This window comes from Artemia sp. Qi Xiang Cuo, chromosome 17 (assembly GCF_049724085.1).
Source record: "Artemia sp. Qi Xiang Cuo chromosome 17, ASM4972408v1, whole genome shotgun sequence".
In the NCBI taxonomy this organism is placed as follows: domain Eukaryota; kingdom Metazoa; phylum Arthropoda; class Branchiopoda; order Anostraca; family Artemiidae; genus Artemia; species Artemia sp. Qi Xiang Cuo.
The window spans coordinates 46,593,096-46,607,643 of record NC_142810.1 but is presented as its reverse complement, the minus strand read 5'-3'; the positions used below and the strand labels follow the sequence as shown (position 1 = coordinate 46,607,643).

The 14,548-nt window shown below is 35.9% G+C and overlaps 1 protein-coding gene across 1 annotated transcript in view; it reads right to left on the bottom strand.

Moving 5' to 3' along the window:
- Positions 1–7,306: 7,306 nt before the first annotated feature.
- The window catches only part of Rab40 (RAS oncogene family member Rab40), a 58,299-nt gene continuing 51,057 nt past the window's right edge, over positions 7,307–14,548 (bottom strand). The window contains exon 5 of the mRNA XM_089103548.1: positions 7,307–12,099. Within this exon, the coding sequence (XP_088959674.1) occupies positions 11,867–12,099 (233 nt within the window). The 3' untranslated portion in view covers positions 7,307–11,866. The remainder of the gene's footprint in view (positions 12,100–14,548) is intronic.

Below are 14,548 nucleotides of genomic sequence, written 5' to 3'. Positions count from 1 at the left end.
TTCGAAACAATACGACGTGTGTGTAGAGGGGAGGGGGCAGGTGTCTCCCGATCACTTTGATATTTAAAAAGAGAATTGGAGTGTATGATTATAAATCCAATGAGCCCCATTTGAATTATATGTGACCACACTTTCTATAAAACCCTATATGTCCCCAGGGCACAACTTACAGTCCTTGCCCTGGGGGGACTTGATATCCTCAAAGACAAAATTTCGAGACCTTTCTGATAGGCTTAACAAAATGGCTATATCAACATTATGATTGGAAGTGTTCGGGGAAATGATAGGCATGGAGGGAAACATTTGCCCTCTCATCACTTCCGACTAATAAAAAAGACACTAGTCCTCTCAATTTCCAATCGAATGAGCCCTTTTTGAAGGTTTTACGACAACACTTCCTATAAAAAGATTATATGCCCATGGCATAACTTACGACCCTTGTTATGGAAAAAGGCTTGTCACCCTCAAAGACATAATTTCCAGACCTTTCAACTACGTTGAACAAAATGGCCATATCAAAATGTTGATCGGAAATTTTTGGGGAAATGATGGGCGTTGAGGGGGGGGGTATTCTCCCTCTGATTAACTTCCACTATTAAAAAGGGCAATAGCCCTCTCAATTTCCAATCGAAAGAGCCCTTTTTGAAGTTTTTACGACAACACTTTCTATTTGATATTAAATGCCCCAAGTACGTAACTTACAATCTTAGCCCTAGGGGCCGTGGGGGGCCGTCATACTGAAAAAAATAATTTGCGGACTTTACAAATACGTTCAAAAAAATTACTATATCAAAATGTTGATCGGAAGTGTTTGGGGAAATGATGAGTATGGAGAGGGGAGGTGGGGGGCATTCGCCCTCCGATCGCTTTTGACTATTAATAAAGGCACAAGCCCTCTCAATTCCCAATTGAATGAGTCCTTTTTGAAATTTCTACTACACCGCTTGAAGTTTCTGGCAAAGACCTAATTTCCAGAAATTTCGACTACGTTAAACAAAATGTCTATATCAAAATTTTGATTGCATGTGTTTGGGGAAATGGTAGGTTTGAGGGGGGGCAATAGTTTTCCTCTAATCAGTTTCGGCTGATAAATAGCACATTAGCACTTTCAATTTTCAATCAAACAAACCGACTCTGAAGTTTCTGCTACAAGGCTTTTTGTAAAGCTTTGCATGCCCCAAGGGAATAACTAACAACCCTTGATATGAGGGCTGTGGGGGGAGTGTCATCCTCAAAGACATAATTTCCGGACTTTTCCACTACGTTGAACAAAATGGCTATCTCAAAATTTTTATTGCATGGATTTGGGGTAATGGTGGACGTGGGAGCGGTGTTAGTTTTCCTCCAATTAATTTTGACTATCAAAAAGGGCACTATCCCTTCGAAATTTTAATACAACTCTCTATAAAAATCTTATATGCCCCCAAGGCATAACTTACAACCCTTGCCCTAAGGGGTGTGGGGGTGATCATCCTGAAAGACATAATATCCAGAACTTTCAACTACGTTGAAAAAAATGGGTGTCTCAAAATTTTGATTGGATGCGTTTGGGAAATGGTGGGTGTGAGAGGGAGGTTATTTGCCCTCCAATCAATTTCGACTAGCCTATTAAAAAGGGCACTAGCCCTCTCAATTTCCAATTGAATGAGCCTTTTTTTGAAGTTTCTACGACAACGTTTTCTATAAAAAAAAAACTTATATGCCCCATGGGAATAACTTACAACCTTAGCCCTGAGGACTCTGGGGGGAGTGTCATCCTCAAAGACCTAATTTCCAGAACTTTCAACTACGTTGAACAAAATGTCTATTTTAAAATTTTTAAAATGTGTTTGGATGAAATGGATGTGTTTGGATTGGATGGGATGTGTTTGGGGGAATGGTGAGCTTGAGAGGGAGGGCTAGTTGACCTCCCATCACTTTCGACTATTAAAAAGGGCACTAGCCCTTTTAATTTCCAATCGAATTTGCCCGTTTTGAAGTCTCTACGAAAACGCTTTCAATAAAAACCTTATATGCCCCCAGGGCATAACTTACAACCCTTGCCCTGAAGGGTTTGGGGGTTTGTCATCCTCAGAATCATAATTTCCAAAACTTTCAACTACGTTGAACAAAATGACTATCTCGAAATTTTAATTGAATGTTTTGGGGAAATGGTGGGCGTGAAAGGAGGGTTAGTTGCTCTCCATTCACTTTCGACTTTAAAAAAGGGCACTAGTCCTTTCGATTTCCAATTAAATCAGCCCTTTTTGAAGTTTCTACACCAACACTTTCTATAAAACCTTATATGCACCCCAGGGTATAACTTACAACCCTTACCCTGAAGGCTCTGAGGGGGTTGTCCTCCTCAAGACCTAATTTCCAGAGCTTTTAACTATGTTGAATAAAATGAATATCTCGAAATTTTGATTGGATGTGTTTGGGGAAATGGTGGGAGTGAGAGGGGGTTAGTTGCCCTCCAATTACTTTCAACTATTAAAAAGGGCACTAGCCCTTTCAATTTTCAATCGAATGAGCCCTTTTTGAAGTTCACACGACAATACTTTCTATAAAAACCTCATATGCCCCCAGGGCATAACTTACAACCCTTGCCCTGAGGGTTGTGGGGGGTTGCCATCCTCAAAGACAGAATTTCCAGAACTTTCAACACTGTTGAAAAAAAATGGCTATCTCAAAATTGTTATTGTATGTGTTTGGGAAAATGGTGGGCGTGATAGGGGGGTTAGTTGCCCTCCAATTAGTTTCGATTATTAAAAAGGTCACTAGCCATTTCCATTTCCAATGGAGTGAGCCCTTTTTGAAGTTTCTACGGCAACGCTTTCTATAAAAGCCTTATATGCACCCAGGGCATAACTTAAAACCCTTGTCCTGAGGGCTGGGGGGGGGGGGCGGTTGTAGTCCTTCAAGACCTAATTTCCAAAACTTTCAACTACGTTGAACAAAATGGCTATCCAAAAATTTTGATTGTATATGTTTGTGGAAAAGGTGGCCGTGAGAGGTTAGTTGCCCTTCAATCACTTTCGACTATTAAAAAGGGCACTAGACCTTTGATTTTCCAATCGAATGCGCCCTTTTTTCAGTTTCTAAGACAAAGCTTTCAATAAAAATCTTATATGCCCCCAGGGTATAACCTATAACCCTTGCCCTAAAGGCTCTGAGGGGGTTATAATCCTCAAAGACCTAATTTTCAGAACTTTCAACTACGTTAAACAGAATGGCTATCTCAAAATTTTAATTGGATGTGTTTGGGAAAAAGGTGGGCTTGAGAGGGCGTTAGTTGCCCTCCAATCACTTTCGACTATTAAAAAGGACACTAGCCCTTCGGATTTCCAATCGAACGATCCTGTTTCGAAGTTTCTATGGCAACGCTTTCTATAAAAACCATATATGCCCCCAGGGCATAACTTACAACCCTTGCCCTGAGGGCTGTAGGGGAGTGTGCTCCTCAAAAACATAATTTCTATCTGGAAATCAACTACGCTGAACAAAATGTCTATCTCAATATTTTTATTGGATGTGTTTGGGGAAATGGTGGGCGTGGAAGGGGTGTTATTTGGCTTCTAATCACTTTCGACTGTTAAAAAGGGCACTTTTCCAATCGAATGAGCCCTTTTCGAAGTTTATACGACACTCCTTCGACATGGGCGTAGGCAGCATATTGTTTAGGGGGGGGGGCAGTCGATAGTGTGATGGAGGGCCTTTTATCAGCTGGTTTTCCAACCATCTGCTTTTTCAGCCATATCTAATGTAAATTTGAAGGTCTAGGGCGGGGGGGCCAGCTACTCCCCCCCCCCTACGCCCATGTCCTTCGACACGAAGTGCCTTGGTCTAAAACCCCAAAAAAAAACAAATAAATCATACAGTGTGCAAACATCGTTCTTTACTTAGGCAGCGCGATTGCGCTGCTTATGATTCACATATTTATTTTCTCAATGGAATACTATCGGTACGTCCATTATTTTATTTGCCATCCACAAGAAATTATACTTGTCTCGAGTTTCCTAGAGTAATTGCAAAGTTAAGGCGCAGTAAAATAAGATTTTTGATCAATGTTCCCTTTAAAAGAAGTATTTTAAATGTTTTTCAGCAAAACATCGTAATTCTCACATAAGGAGAATTTGTATACACACTACTTATTATTTCCATTTGAAGAATACGAGGTTATCTTAAATACGAGGTTGACTTAAATACGAGGTTAACTTAAATACGAGGTTGACTTAAATACAAGGTTAACTTAAATACGAGGTAAACTTAAATACGAGGTTAACTAAAAAATTATATGTAATTTCGACCTAGCTGTTATTAAATTGCCACTACAGACCCCTGCCCTCTTTATTTTATTGTTATGCTGTTGTGGCTCCACTTTTAGATTTCGACCCTAATTCATTAATTTCCATTTCTCACATTGCAGAATGATAGTGGCCGCTCCTTTATACGTTTGGACCAATGAGAAACAGTTAACAGTGATCCAGTTTTTGCGGTCGGAAGACGCATCAGGGGCCGCGAACTCTGCCGTTTACTCTCCGGCTCGCAATGCTGGATCAGGGTTTCCTCACCAGTAATGATTCTTTCTATGAAGCCATTCACGTACAGTGAGGGAAGTCTTTGATGAATGGCCCATTATGCACCTTTAACCACAAAAACCAGATGCTGCTCATTGTCCCTTATTGGTGGAAATTCCTACTAGAGCGGCCACGATCTGTGTGCAATATGAGAAGGAAAAATTGAGGAATAAGGGTCAAAAGTTCAAAACAGGACTACGATAGCATAACACTGACAACACTGCTTTCAGTGTCCTGGTTGTCAATGGATCAGCACATTTACAATCCAGATTATGAACTTACAATCTGGTTTATTATTAGAAAAAGTCTAAAATTAGAAATTTCATTCAAGTAGCCAAGAAACGGTAAGTTTTTTGTTGATTGTAATAACGATAAAGAAATACTTATATTTGATTTTCCATAGCTGAAAAGCATAATAAATCGAAAATTTCGGCGTAAAAATTCACTTTTTGAGGTTTCACGCTTAGTTCCTCCCTCCATCTACACGATGACCCTCTGGTAACATGTGTCTCTTCCCATCTGAGAAATTTCCTGATGGCCATCGTGATGCTCTTACCCGCCTGTACCTTTCCACCAATTGTGTCAGTAAACATATGAATGTAAATGTTTATGCCACAAAGATTTAATACCATAAAAGGGGGGTTTTTCCCACAGCACCCATATTGAAGCTTAGTCAAAATGAAGAGACATTGAAGATTAATTTCTAACTTACATAAAATAAATACATCATATAATATGAATTAAATAAATTTAAGATGGATTGCAAGCACAGGGAGACAACTTAAAAAAGCGTAACAGCGTTTCACGTTGAGTAAAGAGGATAGGCCTCTTGTACTGGTCCGTAATGTAAACTTGTTTCAAATGGATTGGTTAAAACTAACCAATCATAGACAGTTTTACATACTTAAACAAATAGATGGCCCCTCTAGATCAACACTTGTCTTTGAAAAAACACTTTTTGGGGGGAATTATTTTCACTGAAAATACCTTTAATGTATTTACACTAAAAACAACGGCTAGCTTAGCCACCAAAAATATTGAAAAATAGGCTTACCCCCTCCGCCTGACTTTCGAGAATTGATACCAGTGGTAACTATAAATTTTAAAGGAGTGGGCCGATAAAAAGGTTGGAGGTTCTAACTTACAGAATTTCTTGGCGAATTATTCTTCGTGTTTTTTCTCAACCAACTTCCATTTTATGGAAGCTGCCCTAGAATGGATTAGTGAAATCAATTAGTGAAACGAATCATTTTCATACAAATCTGAAAAAGGTTATAACAGCTTTGCCTCTCACTGAGACTAACAGCCTTGGCTTTATCATCGTGTTTTAATATATCTAAAATTAAAAATCACATACAAAACGGCAATCTCTATATCTTTTATTTTTTAAATAGGCTCACGAATACAAGTTAAAAAGCTGCTCAGAATATACAACTTAATATTCAAAATAATCAGATAAAACGTACTCTGACAGGAGCACAACAACACAAAAGGGGCGTTCTCGAACACAATCATCATCACTTATAATTAATTAGTTATTTGTTTTCCAAAATTCCAGATATTAGAAAATATTGGTCAGAGCAGTCCATAAATGCAGAAAGGACCAAAACACTAACCTCTTATTATAAGCAAGGGGACGAATTTAAATTTATGGGTTAGTTCGGGATGAAGGTTATAACGGACAATTAGTTATAATTAACGATAATTGGCACCTCGAATGCACCTATAATATAAATTGTCCTTCATTTTGTTGTTTGAACATGATATACGCGATAAACGTTATAACGTTATAACCGAACAATTAATTACAATTAACGATAATTGGCATCTCGAATGCACTTATAATATAAATTGTCCTTCATTTTCTTGTTTAAACATGATATACGCGATAAACGTTATAACGTGATAAACGTTATAACGAACAATTAATTATAACTAACGATAATTGGCACCTGGAATGCACCAATAATATAAATTGTCCTTTATTTTCTTGTTTAAAAGTGACATACGCGAAGGATACAACAAATCTAGGACGTTATCATAATCATTTATATACAATGGTGTGTTCAAGGCTTTAAAGCCTCCTCTGGATTGACATAGTTCGCACTATCAGCATTATTTTTTGGAGGTGGATCATTTTTGAACAGCCGGCTATGACTGGACAGCCTTCTAAAATTTCAAAGGCTATGATTGGCTGTCTGATTGAAGCCTGCTGATAATATGAATGATGTCAATCAAGACAAGGCTTAAGAATAAATAAATGCAAGGTCTTAATAGTAGTGATGCATGGAAGAAAAAGAAAAAAAAAACCTACAATTGAGCTACTCACTTGTCAAATCAAATTACTATAAAATTATAAAATATATAAAGCCACATTGGCCTACCACGACAAAGCGAAAGGGGACAATCTAAAAAAACAATTGATATATGACCAGCATTCTATTTCTGTTATTTTTCTTAATGGAGTAGCTATTCCATATATTCCTTTTTTTATCTTTAGCTATTCCTTTTTCTTTAATCTTTTTAGATATCTTCCATAATGTTGTCATTATTTAGGATTTTTTGCGTCCCTTTTCAGGAAGGCTTGTTATATACAGACAAGATGTTTGTTTGATTGTACTCCTTTCTCTTCTTGCTGACCATAAACCCAGTGTTTTCGAGATTGCGTTCATTAATTTTTTTTTAACGCAAACAAGGCCATATCCAAAGAGGAGGAGGGAGGAGGGGGGGGGGGGGTGTTAGGGAGGTTGACCCCCCCCCCCACCATCCTAAAAAAAATATGACTCACAAAAACATGACAAAAATGGATACAAACAAAGATTTGATCCTTTTTTAAATATTTTTTGTGACCCTCCCCCCAACAAAAGTTCTAGATATAACCTTGAATACATGAGAGAAAACTGAAGAAGGGAATAAACTGCTTGTTTTGATTTTGGGTAACAAAATATTATTTTCCCCCCTCCCCTTAGATTTAGAAAAATAATTTGGTTCAATTTTTTTTTCAAATCGAAAAAACAAAAAACATTTATCACTCCCTCTGATTTTGAAAAACATCTTCGTGTATTTTCATTTAAAATTGAGAAGAAAATCCGCCCGCCCCCCAACCTCACTAAATTTTCCTGGATTAACGTCAATATCGGGTGAATAAAACTTTCAGGTCAAGTGGTATGTCTCGAGACCCTGAGAGCATTATGTCCTTGTCCTGAGAAATATTACGTCCCTAGCTCACCTACTTATATTTAAAACATTAAAGAGAGTTTGTCCAAAAATCCACTGATTAACCATCAGTGGAATAGATTATCCAAAATTTCTGCAAAATTCTGCAAACGTTTACTTTTATATGCAAAAATTCGTAACCTCATCAACTACTTGATAAGCACCTGGCCCTGCACCTACTAGCCATTCTAACTTGAGTTTCAACAATATTTATTAGATTTTCAGCAATTAAAAAGCTTGTTGTTGGATATGAGTCTCGGTCAAATGGTGACACCTTGCCCTGGTCACTGCCTCGTAAAAAATTCACGAAGTATTCTTCAGCAGGGGTACTAATTGGGGCTATTGCCCCTTCCTCATATTTCATTTCCTTCTATATTTTGAAACATCCTTTTTTGGTGAGAAGAGAAGTCCAGAACGGGAGAAGTCCCGATATTTTTGCAATATTTTTTTTTGCGTAGAATCTTAAAATTCTATATCCGATTTCACAGGGGACTAACTAAATATGGGGAAAAACTTTTGAAAATGGGCTGCTTCAAAGAGCTGAAAAAATTGCTATAACATTTTACTTTCAGATAATATTTTGAAAAATCTGGACTAAGCCAAACTTTTAAACAGGGAAAGCGAAAAGGTCCCAACCTTTATTTCATACATACAAATTTTACCTAAATTTTAACAAAAGATACGTAAACACTGTCAATAACCCTAAAAGACATCAATTTATTTTGCATAGTATTTTTTTTTGTATTTAACAGTCTCCAATATTTAATTTTTAAGTGCTATTTTTCAAAAGAACTGAGCTGAAAACTCCTGAGCATATTGATTACTGCAAAAAATTGTGTCTCTATGGCATTAGCGCATCCAGTTGGTCAAGGGCGTATTACAGAAGTTAAATACCAGAAGAAGGCAACTCGGGTGAAATTTATGAAAATAATATTCCGTGAAAATATTATTCGAAATGATTAAGATTTCGTTGGCCGCCAGGGTATATTCCAGGACTAAGAAAATTTAGCGATTAAATACGCCTCATTTTTCTTGATTACAATAGGCAATAAACCTAATCTTTGGAGTCAAAGAAATGAGTTTTATGTAGAAAACCTTTAGATACATTTTACACAGATAATTCATAATAAAAAACGAAAATACATAAATATAAAGTAGTATTAACTATTTCCTCTAATCTGGGGTATTTTTGCAATAATTTGGTCATTTTTTTGTAAAAAACTTCCATGAAAATTCTCCCGAGTTAATTTTTGGACACACAAGTTAGAATACAAAAAACTCCAAATATTCTGGTCTTAACATAATCATAATTTTTAACACAATCAGTTCCAAAATTCAGCTGTGTCGTTTCTATGATCACGGGAACCCTATTTAGCCTGAGAATAAACAAATGAATAAACGTATATGAAAAATCGTGCCTCATCATCCGTCAAGGCCGTTGGGCGAAGGCGTTAGGGCAAAATACCCCATCAAAAGTTGCCTGTATGCGCATAATGGGCACATAAAAAATGATTTGTTTCGGAGAGGGAGAAGGAAAAGTAAAAAACGGAACAAAAAATGCAGCTCGAACAACTTCCCGTGGCCCAAAAAATCCTGCTTAAAGTTGAGTGAGCTAAATGATTACTACACCTTTACGTAACCGATTTTGAAAAACAAAAACAGTATTTAGGATAATATTAGCTTTAAGGAGTAAAATATCAACCAATTCGAGTATTCTACTATTTTTACGCAAATAAAATATTCTTCTTTCAAAATCAGAAAGCAACTATCGCTATTATTTACAATATACCAGCTATTCAACAGCAGACTCTGTGAAGAGATATAATACTTTGCAATAAGAGGAATAATAAAGGAAAATAAAAGGAATAATAAAGAAAAATAAAAGGAATAATAAAAGGCAAATAAAGGAAAGTAAGATGTTGCCTCTTCTAATCGTCTTACAGCTGAAATAAGACACAGCAAAATTTGTGAATAAACTTCCTAAGGTGTATAATACTTATAGCCCTTATTACAACAATTAAGACTGGGCTTTATAGCATTCTATAAAGCACAAGTTTAATCTTTGTAATAAGAGGAATAATAAAAGAAAGTAAGATTTTCCACTTATTCCACCATTATTCCACAGTAAAAATTTTTCAAGCAAGTAGAACATTCATTGTCTCTTTAAGTCAAAAAGGAAGCATTATTTATAATATACCAGTAATTCAATAGTAGATTCTATAGCACTTACGAGAAGAGACAGTTTACAGCAATAAGAAAATGGCTTGACTTCAACTTGTTGGAAGCTTAATAATAGGCTATTTTTTTCAGTTAGCAAGCAACTCAGGGCCAATGGCGGATGCAAGGGGGAAGGAGCAGAAATCAAATTTTTAGATTGCGAATCTTTTAAGTAAAAAAAAAAGAAAATAAAAAGAAACGGTTATAATTTTTAAAGTATAGGCAACCATATTCCAACAAGCAAAATTTTGTTTTTCGTTTACCTGTAGAATCGGTTATGTTCGGAACACTGATTTCAGCTCTGAAAACAATTGTTTGGCGCTATACAACGGGTATTTGAAGCAATTTTTCTCGTTATGCAGTCAATAGGCTTCCGACCCTCACAAATGAGCAAGCCCTTCCTAATTTCGTCTGGCAATATATATAAATATATTGAAATACATCTGGTTACGGCATACCGGTAAACAAACTGAATACCGGAATAATGGTAAAAATGAATACCAGAAAAATAGATATGTACAATTTTTATATTAAAATAAGATATTCGAGAATTCTTTTTTCGAAGAACTTTTCTAGGAAATAACTGATAAGATTCTTCATCTCTTTCACTCACGCATACCAGCCTAAACTCCCTGGCGGTTGTCGCAACAGGAAAATATGAGGTCCTCCAGGGTTTGTTTAGTCCCTCCCTCTACATACCCAAGAGTTTCAAATCAATCAACTAAATCGTTCCCAACATATTTCTGATACGCTATTTCGATAACCAGGGAGCACATACTGCCTTTCAATTTACCTCACTACTTCATCATAAAACAATTCTAAGTTCTACTTGGGTTAATACTGCAAAAGCTTTTAAGCAGATTGGAGACGGAATTATTTTTGGCCCCCTCATCTCCACCTCGTCAACACAAAATTTTAAGCCCCTTGCCCCCCTATTTCCATCACTATGAAAGTTTCAACTCACTCCGCAATAATCTAGAGCAACTGATATTATCATGTCGTTTGGGAGGCTACAAGATGGGCTGTTAAGAGATGGGGAGTTTTTTCTATAGGTCATACCTCAGTCTTTAGGGCCTTATCAGAGTCTTATCGATCTCATCGCATAGCCGTGTTTTTCATTTTCTTTCCCGCCATTTTCACAATTTCATTTGCTTATCTTTTTTTATGCGCCTTTTTGATGATTTGTTTGCTATTTTAATTTTTTTGCTAATTTTTTTTTACAGTTTTATTTGGTGGATAAAAACAAATATATATTATAGTGATGCTACTTGGTTGGTTTTCGCACGACAAAATCGACTATCTTTAAACAGAAATCGACGTTTAAGGCCGTTAATTGATTATAATTATCTAATTTATTCGTTTAATCAATAATTATCATTTAAATGATCATAGTAATTAAACGTTAACAACTTTAATTAATTGTTTAATCTGATTTATTTTATTATTTTATTTAATTGACAATACTTATTTAATAGATTATATAAGACGTTTGTTTTTCTAATGAGAATACTACTGCCACACAATCTGATGACAATATCTCGGAGCAAATTATTTTTTTCTTTTTTTTACAGTAGAGGAACGCTTAAGTATTTCGATAACCAAAATACGGGAATTACTCAACTAAAGCCCTACTGAATCAACATATAAAAACAACTTACTAATATCTCACAATACACATTTCCTACACAAAACCAGGCACGTACACGGTTGTTTTTTGAAGGGGTTGGGGAGGGGTAACAAAAAAGTTCACAATTTGGATAAACAAATGACCACAAATTCGGGCAAATTCGGCCTCTAAGTCCTCATCATCTTCGGTACATCCCTGGAGAGTACAGCTCCATGTCGTCTCTGTACGCAATAAACACTGGCTGAAATCACATTAGAGAGCACATTTTCTTTTTGCCAACACAAGTCTGATTAAATGGACTTAGAATACTTTTCTTTTTCCTGAAGGACTTCGATTTTGATTTCACACGAGAATGTGCTGTCGCCACTGCATAAGATCTGAGATGAGTTCTTATTGAGCTTGGTAGAGGCAATTTGTCAATGCCATAGACGGATGTTGAACTTACAATGGCTCGACAACAGAGCTCTTGAAGGGTAGGCACTAGAAAAAAAGAAACATTATATAAAAACAATCTCTGAGCAAAAATAAATAGAAAACAAGAAAAGATATGATATACAGTATTTTGACTCATTTGACTCAAACAGAATATAAACGGACAAAACAAATCAAGATATACAAAATTAAAACAAGATTCATTTAATTGTATCAACACGTATCAAGGTGGGGTCTGTAACTTGTTGTTGGTAAAGTTGTGAGCAGCGGCTCACCAATCTCACTGAGGAGCAGTTGTGAGCAGTTGTGAGCAGACATGCTAGAATAAAAAGAGGAGCACATTTAGATTGCTGCTCTTTTTATGCTCTTTTTATAGTCAAAGTTGCATTTGTGAAAATTCTTCCCTAGACTGATGTTCCCATATGCATCCTAAGGACATATAGGCATTCAAACTAAAACCCCCACTAATATAATGAAATTCTTACTTTAAAACATACAGCATAATAATACTAATTAGATCATCATGTTTGCTTCTATTATTATTCACATTTTGATTGATTTAAAATAGTGTTTTTCATTCAATATTATATACACTATTCGGAACTATAACTCCGGCTAAACTGAATATCTGGAGTCAACACAGCGTAACCGATTTAACAATGGATCAATCAGGGGAAAGAACAACAAACAAATATATAATTAGGGCTATATATGTATCGATGGGGTGGGGGAGGGTGCATTGTGTGGGCAACGACTATAATGTTTAAAGGGACCATAAAATAAGGAATCTAATCGTACGATGTTTATTTATGTTAGTTTTGTATATAATCTATGGTTTTATAGTGGGGGAGGGGCTGGGGACGAATTGTCACAAGCAAAACTTTAACGGCACAAAAGAGTAAAAAATAAGCAATCCAAAAATGGCTCTCTTTCGTTCTGGCATGTCTCCGTCTGGCGAACCGCTATTTTAAAGATTTACTAAAACTTGTTATTATAACACTGACCGAGGTACTCAAAGCATTAAGCGACCTACACAATTTCAGAATAGTTATAATACACAGAATTCCAAAGTGGATTTTATATTTCAAAGAAATTCAGAATATATATGTACTGCCACTACTACATAAGATATGGGAATCTGAAAAGCTCTTATATTCAAGGAAAAATGTAGTCCGCGGTACATTCTCTTTCGATGAGCTCTAAATTTACCGGACCAACGGGATCCTGAAAACTGTAACTTGGCATTTTAAGTTGAGGCTGAAACATAGAACAAGGTTTTAGGATAGATTTTCTTGCGCATTGGAATGCCCTAAAGATTTGAAGATATAGCTTAAAAGACAACAAGAGAAATAGATTTTCTGCTCCAATTTCATGCTAATTTTGGGGGGCCTGCACCCCACCCTTAATATATTTCACGCTAGGTTCCTCTTGCCCCAATGACTTATGGATGTAAAATTAAAACTGACCAACAAATAGTTTTTTAGCCTATTTTAGGGCTCCCTAATGCCATCTTCCAGAGAAACCCAGTTTTTCCGAGCTTGAAGCCAACTGGAACGAAAAAGTTTTCATCACTTTTATGGAGCTAATCAATGTGATTTTGATTTATCTATTTTTTGATGTTGTTTATTTGTCGTAGAACATGAGGCTTATGCTCCATGTGCAAGTCTTTGGTATTTTTCTGCAGCGCAAGGCTTTTAATATTTAAACGTTTTAAATAATTTCACTATTTTTCATACAATGGTATATAGATGATATCTATGTCAATGGATGATATCCATGAGAAAAAATCAGATGGCATCTACCTCAAATACGGTAGCTGAGATGCAGTTTCATCCATCTATTGAATTAGATTTTTGAAATTTAATCTACATTTACTCTGCAACTGAAAATTCGTCAGAAATAAGAAAAATATTCCTATTTTTCAAACAAGCATACATCATTCATCAATAAAAAGTGTATGAAGTTGTATGCATCGTAGTATATAAAGTGTTTTAAAGTCTTTGTAGTTTTGTACAATACGGGGGGGGGGGTAAATTATAGCGGGTCTGCATGCCAAATGTATTGTATATGTACGTACATGTACGTACTATGCAATAGTGTTTGTAATATCGCAGTTCTCGCTCGGCAAATCTGAGCAAGAATGTATTTTCGGTATAAACTATAGCTCTCGGCATGTCGCAAAATGAAATTTTTCATAGAAACGTAAGCAAAAACATCTACACACACGATAAACGTGATAAATTCAATTTTAAGCATTTCTAAATGTTTATTCCAAATAAGATCTAGTTAATATCAGATCCATTCATAAAAATAATTGGTTAAATTTCAGAGCTAGTTAGAGCCAGGATTGAAATTCAAATTATTTCGAATTATAATAAATTGTATAATAAAAATGTTATTATAAACATTATCACCTCCTAGCTGCATAGGAAAAACACTGTACATGAACTTGAGCGCATGAAGATTAAATGGCATTATAAATCTTATTTTGAATATT